At 46.8% G+C, this 8,541-nt stretch overlaps 1 protein-coding gene across 1 annotated transcript in view; it reads right to left on the bottom strand.

Annotated features, from left to right (window-relative positions):
• Positions 1-8,521, bottom strand: part of ANKRD13A (ankyrin repeat domain 13A) — a 31,886-nt gene extending 23,365 nt beyond the window's left edge. The window contains exon 1 of the mRNA XM_029922130.1: positions 8,207-8,521. Coding sequence (XP_029777990.1) covers positions 8,207-8,302 — 96 coding nt within the window. The 5' untranslated portion in view covers positions 8,303-8,521. The remainder of the gene's footprint in view (positions 1-8,206) is intronic.
• Positions 8,522-8,541: the final 20 nt, after the last annotated feature.

The following is an 8,541-nucleotide window of genomic DNA, read 5'->3' on the forward strand; positions in this document are numbered from 1 at the left end:
AAGGAAGGATGACTCTTCTATTGTGGTGACTGTCATTAAAAACAGTGGATGATTGGGGCGCCTGGGTGGCTGAGTCGATTAGGCACCTGACTCTTGATTTCAGCTCAGGTCATGAATCTATGGTTTGTGGGTTCAAGCCTCGTGTCTGGCTCTGCAATGACAGTGTGAAGCCTGCTTGAGATTCTCTCTCTGTCCCCCTCTCTGTCTCTCTCTCTCCATCCCTCCCCCACTCATGCTCTTTTTCTCTCTCTCAAAATAAACTTTAAAAAAGGTGGATGATTAAAGTAGAAATTAGCAAAATATAGGATAGCAAATGAATACGGAAAAATCAACAAAACCAAAAATTGGTTTTTGGTAAATATCAACCAAATTGACAAAACTTTCGCTAGTTCGACCAAGAAATGAAAGAGAGAAGCTCTAGTTACCAAAAGCGGGAATGAAAGAGGGAATATCACTACCAACTAGACAGAAATACAAAGTATGTAAAAGGAATGCTATGAACAACTGTATGCCAACCGAGTTAGAGAACTTAAATGAAAGGCACATATTTCTAGACAGACACAAACTAGCAAAACTGACTGAATCAAAAACAGAAAATCTGGAAAATTCCTAACAAGAGACTGAATCAGTAATTTTTTTTTTTCTGAATCACCAATTTTTAAACTTCCCAGGAAAAGAGTCTCAGGGCCAGATCGCTTCACAGGTGGATTCTAACAAATATTCAAAGAATTAATATCAATTCTTCGCACAAACTCTTCCCAAAAAAATGGAAGATAAAGGAAAACTTCCCAACTCATTGTATGAGCCCAGTATTTCCCGATGACAAATGCATCACAAAAAAAGAAAACCACAGACCAATACCTCTTACAAATATAGATGCAAAATCCTCAACAACTTATCAGTAAAACAAATTGACCAACACATAGAAAGGACTGTTAAACACCAGGCCCAAGTGAGATTCATCCCAAATGCAAAGGTGGATTAACACCTGACATTAATGTAATATATCAATAGAATAAGATAAAATAAAAAACGCATTATCATCTTAATAGATGCACGTGGTCTGAAATCTTAACCTTCAAAGATGATGGTATTTATTAGATGTGCGGACTTCGGGAGGTGCTTAGGCCACGAGGTGGGGCTCTCGTGAGCGGAATTAGTGTCTTCGGAAAAGAGACCCCAGAAAGCCTACCAGCCCCTCTTCCACCATGTGAGGACACAGTGAGGAAGCTCCTGCTATGGACCAGGAGACGGCCCTCTCCAGCCACCACACCTCGTCTGCCAGCACCATTATCTTGGACTTAGAGCCTCCTGAACCATAAGACGTCAATTCCCACTGTTTATAGTCTATGGTATTTTGCTACGGCAGCCCAAACAGGACTAAGCTCTAAACTGATCATAAACCCAGGGCACCTGGCTGATTCAGTCAGTTAAGCATCAATCTCTTCAGCTCAGGTCATGATCGCACAGAGCCTGCTTGGGATTCTCTTTCTCTCCCTCTCTCCCTGTCCCTCCCCCGCTGGTGCGTGCGTGCATGTGTGCGTGCGTGTTGTGCGCTCTCTCTTTCTCTCCCTCAAAATAAATAAATAAACTTAAAAAAAATAAATTGACCATAAACCCAAATGTAAGAGCTAAAACAATAAAACTCTTAGAAGAAAAACATGAGCACATCTTTGTGACCTTGTGTTAGGTAAAACCTTCTTAGATACAATTCCAAAAGCATAAGAGACCAGAGAAATTACAGACAAATTGTTCTTCAGCAGAATTGAAAACTTTTGTACCTCACATGATATCATAAAGAAGGTAAAAAGACATCCCACAGAATGAGGGAAAAAAGTAGTTGCAAGTCATGTATCTGATAAGGGGCTAGTATCCAGAATATATGAAGAACCTTAACTTCTCAAGAATAAAGAAGACAAATAACCCAATTTTAAAAGAGAACAGAACTGGAATAGACACTTCTTCCAAGAAGATATGCCAGTGCCAATAAGTACATGAAGAGAGGTTCAATCTCACTAATCACCAAGGAAATGTCAATCAGAACCACAATTAGATAGCACTTTACACCCACTAGGATGACTGCACTCATAAATGTGGAGAAACTGGAAACCCTAATACACTGCTGGTAGGAATGGAAAATGGGTGCAGCCAATTTGGGAAAATAGTTGGCGGTTCCTCAAAATGTCAAACCCAGGGGTGGCTGGGTGGCTCAGTTGGTTAGGCATCCAACTTCGGCTCAGGTCATGATCTCTCAGTTCGTGAATCTGAGTTCGTGAATCTGAGCCCCGCGTTGGGCTCCGCGCTGACAGTGGACAGCTCAGACAGGGCCTGGAGCCTGCTTCAGATTCTGTGTCTCCTCTGTCTCTCTCCACCCCTCCCCCGCTCTTACTCTCAAAAATAAACAAACATTTTTAAAAAGCTTTATTAAAAAATAAATCAAGTGTGGGTTTAAAAAAAAAGTCATAGAATGACCATATGACCCCACAATTCTTCTCATTGGTATTCACCCAAGAGAAAGAAAAACACACCCATATAAAAACTTACACACACACGTGCACAGCAGCATTACTCATATAGCCAAATACTGGCGTGGTGGCAGGGGGGATATCCACCAGCTGGTAAACGGATGAACAAAATGTGGTGACCCAGACAATGGAATACTGTCCGGCCATAGGAAAGAACGAAGTGCTGATAAATGCCAAAATGTGGATGAACCTCCAAACCATGCTAAATGAAAGACACAAAAGGCCACATACTGTCTGATTCCATTCACAGGAAGCATCCAGAATAGGCCTATAGAGACAGCAAGTAGATTAGTGGTCACCTGGGGCTGACGAAGTTGAGGGGAAATCGGGAGTGATTTGGGGGGGGGGGGTGGTTTCCTTTTGGGGTAATGAAACTGTTCTGGAATTTGATGGTGGTGATAGTGACATAACTCAGTGAATATACTAAAAGCCACTGCATGATAAACTTTAGTGGGTGAATTGTATCTCAGCAAAGATGCTTAAAAAAAAACAAACCTACACATGTACGTGCTTTATGTAAGATGTAAAACTAATCTATCATCTATATACCATTTGATGAGTTGCTTAATTTCTGTTGGGCTTCAGTTTGCTCCCTTGTAAACTGGGAACGATAAAAAACACCTACCTTCCATAGTTCTTACAAGAGTAAAGGCACAATACTTAACCCCATAAGAAGCACTGAGGATTAGCTCTTATTATCATACACCCACATATGGAGTTTCATATAAGCGGACACTTTCTCCCTAACAGAGATCTGTTCAAATTTCATTACAGTTAATAGTGGGGCTTAGAGTCTCCAACCAACCACATTCGCTCAGTGGGCGAAAGCTTTCAGAATTAAACTGGAATTCACGTTGGAAGCTGATCATTTTGGCTTTTCCTTTTTCTTCAATCATGAACTGTATCAAATTAAAAATACCCACCCCTTTAAATTATAACAGTGCCCCCAAAGAGGAACTGAGATTTCTGCACATCTCCTTCCTAGGTGCTAATTTAAGCCCACCAACTCTGCTCGCTCCAAGCCTCATTCACATGCTGCGGCCCTCGGGAGGCAGGAAGAGGCCCAGCTTTGAGTATGGGCTGCCCGGCCAGACCACAGGCCCGCTTCCAGGCCCCGCATCCCTCAGGTGAGCTCCTGACCCCTTCTGGGCCTCGGTATCTAGCACAATGCACATGCTTCATAAACTTTCACTTGGAGGGGGGCGGCCTCCAGGAAGAGGCTGCTAATTGGCCTTCCATTCTCTCACAAGTCAACCACCCTCATTCCTGTGCATCTCGGACTGCCCTGGTCCTCTGGGCCCACACTGACTCGCCCACCCCAGGTCAGGCAGGGAATGGTATCCATGGGTGTAGTTCCCTCAGGTGAGCCTAAGCCCTGAGGGCCAAGGGAGAGCGCCCGAGAGCAGACTAGCTCTGCATCGTGGATGCTTGGCTCCTGGCAGGCGCCAACCTGAACCTGTGCCCAGGGCCTGATTCAGACTGCTGCAGACTGGGGCAAGAACCTCGGGGTGGCTCGCTGTCAAGCTCTGAGCACTGCTGTCGCCTAGAACATCCTCTTCCTTTTGTCCTGACGGTGGCGGACTTTCACCTGCTGGCTTCCTAACTGGGGGCTGACCCTGGAGTCGGGCCTCCTCTGCAGCCCTTCTCAGTCCTGAGTCCTCCTCCCACCATCTACGGTACACTGCTGACCTTTGCATATGGCCCTGTCCGTGTTCCCTCACTCTCCCCGCATCTGTGAGAAGGCCAGAGGGGTGTAACAGACATCTCTAGCTAAATGACAAACATCACAACCATGACACAAATCATTTCTACTGTACGAACTTCGAGGCCCCACTGAATATTAAAGACCATGGAGCTGATGCATTAAGAGGTACTTAATAAAGTGCTTCTGCTGAGCCAACATGGAGAACCTGAAACTACTGCAGAGCTGGCAAACTTCACACCCCAGCTCGCAGCAAGACCTGGGGGTGGGGGCTGACTAGCACACACTCACTAACGTGCCTGTCCTCTCCCTCTGGATGAACTTGATTCTTTCTGTGCTGCTGCTCCTAGAACAAAATACAATTCTTACAGCCACCAGCACGGCTGCTTCAAGTCTCACTCGTGGGATGGGAGGAATGAAGGAGGCTTCCTGGCAAACGAAACGCTAAGTGAAACAGCTGCTTGTATTGCTGGGGCGACAGGACTTTTTTTGTTTTTAATTACACAGCCAGGACAGGTTCCTTGCAGAAAACCTGGAGCACACAAAAAAGAAACAGAATCACAGCAGCACTGATGATACACAGGATTACTCCCGTTTACTATGTGCCCACACCCTCCGATCTCTCTGCCTTCTTGTTCACAACGGTGAGATGGAGGGACTTGTGCGGAGAGAAGCAGAATGGAAGGGTTAAGGATACAGCATTAGAGCCGAGACCAGCTTTCTGGGTTCACACTCTGGTGCAGCCACTGGCTAAGCTTGCAACTGAGCCCGTCCACCTTATCTGGTCTCCTCATCTGTAAAATGGGGGTCATGACAGCCGCCACTCCAGGGGATTGGTGGGAGAATCAAATCTAAAATTGTATATAAAGCACTTCACCGCAGTGCCTGGCAAAAGAGGCGGCTTGCAGGGCTACTCTCTGTTTTTACAGATGAAACAATTCAGCAAGGGTGAAGAGCTGCCCCAGGCTCACGACATAATCAGCATTAGTACTGGCCACTAGCCGAACCGCCTTCAAGTCACAGAAGTAGGTAGCGGTTTCATCATCGAGAGATCTTGACAAATAAGAAAACAACAACGTATCTCCTGCCACATATTTTAATGATGGCAAGGATCAACTTCTTAACCCTGAACCAGTTACATAATTTGCAGGGCCCAGCAGAAAATGAAAATGCAAGGCTCCTTTTCTAAAAAAAGAAAGGAATTTCACAACGGTGAGAGCAGAGCATTAAACCAAGCGCGGGTCCCTGCTGACCACAGGTAGCATGCACACCCTTGAAGCCAGCCAGCTGCATCTCGACCCCTTGAGTGGCCAAGTTTCAGGACTGAGATCAGATGATGCGGTCACGACAGTCAGCTTTCAGGGTGAAGAAGATGTTCTTTATGAATATACTTAACTACCTCTTACCCAGAGGAAACTAGTATACTGTGAAATGATCTGTAGTGATAACCAGTAACAGAGGCAAAACCAAATAATTAGCAAGAATGAATATTCTTCCTTTGACTCCCTTGCCAGTACAAGTACACTCCAGAAAAATCTGCTGCAAAATTATAGTTTTCTCATCACCAATGTCCTTAACATTTCTCAAGGGAAGAGGCACAGAGAACTTGCAATGGACATTTTTTTTTACACCTTACAGAAAGAGATAACTATTCCACACGCAGTACAAGTACACTCCAGAAAAATCTGCTGCAAAATTATAGTTTTCTCATCACCAATGTCCTTAACATTTCTCAAGGGAAGAGGCACAGAGAACTTGCAATGGACATTTTTTTTTTACACCTTACAGAAAGAGATAACTATTCCACACTGTTTTAAATGTTTGTTTATTTTTGAGAGGGAGACAGACAGCGTGTGCATGAACAGAGGAGGGGCAGAGAGAGGGAGACACAGAATCCAAAGCAGGCTCCAGGCTCTGAGCTGTCAGCACAGAGCCCAACGCAGGGCTCAAGCTCACGAACCACAGGATCATCACCTGAGCGGAAGTCCAACACTCAACTGACTGAGCCACCCAGGCGTCCCTGTCACATTAGGTTATAAACCAAGACCGTGTTCTTATCAAACAAGATTTTCTATAAAGAAAAACTGCACTGCACTCAAACTCTTTTCTTCACCTCCAACAAACAGAAATCCTGCCTTTTTCAGGAATCAGTATTGAAAGAGTATGTGGTTTAATGATGACGAAATTCTCTACCAAGAGGGAGTTTAGTTCTAGGACTTTCTTTGTACTTCATCTCAATATTGCACAAGAAGTTGGGGCAGCCCCAATAGTGAGGAAGTGCAGGTGCAAAACACGGCAGGTTTGCCTGGTTTTGTCCTTCGACTGTCCAAGGTGGGACACTTTCAGCTGAGAGCAAAATGATGGAGGATTCACTCTGAGCCGCATCTAGTAACAGTGAGGGAATTAAATCACCAGGTACACTGGGACACCTAATGGTGAATCATTCACTCTGGGGGCATGATCTAATTAAGACCAATGACTCTTCCAGTAAAAGTTTATTCTGTCTGGACAGAGGATTTAAATGAAAAAAGAGCAACTTCTGACTTCCAGTGGGTGCTCAACAGATTTTTAAAAACTATAGCAGGGTGCAAGAATACACTCAGCAGTAACCATTCACCAGACGGGCTGATGCTGACCTTGCTCAACTTCTGCCAACCAAAAGAAAACCAGTGCTCCTTTTCCAGTAAAATTTCTTGACAATTACGGCATCGATTCTGAGCCAGTCAAAAAATCAGGACTTCAGCACACTGGGTAAAATGAAGTCTACAAGAATTACACCAAATAATTACAAATCCTTATCCTAACTGCTAAGTACGTTAGCTTGTAACTTGACAGCACCAATCACTCCCAGAATTGCTGCGGTGCCTTTAAAATCCGGGGTTCCTGGGGCGCCTGAGTGGCTCAGTCGGTTAAGCCTCGGACTTCGGCTCAGGTCAGGATTTCGCGGTTTGTGGGTTGGAGCCCCGCGTTGGGCTCTCTGCTGACAGCTCAGAGCCTGGAGCCTGCTTCGGATTCTGTGTCTCCCTCTCTCTCAGCCCCTCTCCCGCTCGTGCTCTGTTTCACTCTGTCTCAATAATAAATACACATTTTAAAAAATTTTAAAAATAAACAAATAAAATCTGGGGTTCTCAAGCAAAACACGACTGACATGTGGGGCCAGATAATCTTTGGCTGTGGGGAGGCGTGTTGTGCAGGGTAGGATGGTGGGCAGCGCCCTTGACCTCTTAGATCCCAGTTGCTCCCATTCCCTACTTGTAATAACCTAAAATGTCTCCATGAATTACCAATGGGGGTCAGGATGTGTTTGTCAAAGTCACCTCCAATTGAGAACCACTGCTTTAAAGAGATGGCAATAAATAAAAGATGAGACATCAAAGCACTTTAGGACAGGAAGGGATTTTAAGGATCCTGTGCACCAGGGGATTCTCAAACTTTGGTGTGTACCAGCCTCCCTGGGCCAGAGAGGGAAAATGCCTTGCCCAAGGTCACAGGGCGAGTTAGAACCTGCGCTCCGAACCCCCAACCAAGCCCTTTCATACAAAAAGAGTGGGCGGCGTGAGCTGCGTGAGCTGCGTGTGCGGCTCCCGGCTCTTTGGGAGAGGCAGTGGAGCCTAATTGGTTAAGACCGTGCACCCTGGAGCCAGTCGGCCGGAGTTAAAACCTCGACTTGGTATTTATTAGGTGGGCGACCTTACGCAAGGCATAGAACCCCTGAGAGCCTCAGTAATAAAGATACCTACCTCCTAGGACTGTTGGAAAGGCCAGGCAGATGGTTTATAACGCCCTCGGCACGGGGCCTGGCACACCGTAAGCACTCCGATACACGTCCTATTATTATTACTGTCCCACGGCTACAGAGGTGAAGAAGGGGTCTGAGGGGCCGCGAAGGCAGAGGGCTAGAGATAGGCTCACGGAGGGCGAAGCGACCCCAGACTCTCCCCGCCCCTCCCCGTAGGCGGACCCTCGCCCCGCCCCTCACCTGGCCCCGCAGCTCCTTCTCCAGCTGCCGGTAGTCGTTGTTCCAGACCAGGAGGTGCAAGGGGAAGTGGCTGCTGTCGTCGCGGGTTGAGGACATGGCGAGAAGGCCGCAGCCGGGCCCTCACCGCCCGCTTGGCAAGTCTCAGCCTCGGCGGGGTCTCTGGCGCCCGCCCGCCCGGCGAGAAAGAGAGAGAGAGAAAAAAACCGCAAAGAGCGAGGGGTGCTGTACGCGGTGGGGCGGCCTGCTGGCCGGGTGAGGGACGCGCGGGAGGTCGGGGGTCGCGGGCCGGGTCGGGGACCGGGTCGGCCGCGCCCACCCCGCGCCCCACCGCGCTC

Source organism: Suricata suricatta, chromosome 14, assembly GCF_006229205.1.
Source record: "Suricata suricatta isolate VVHF042 chromosome 14, meerkat_22Aug2017_6uvM2_HiC, whole genome shotgun sequence".
In the NCBI taxonomy this organism is placed as follows: domain Eukaryota; kingdom Metazoa; phylum Chordata; class Mammalia; order Carnivora; family Herpestidae; genus Suricata; species Suricata suricatta.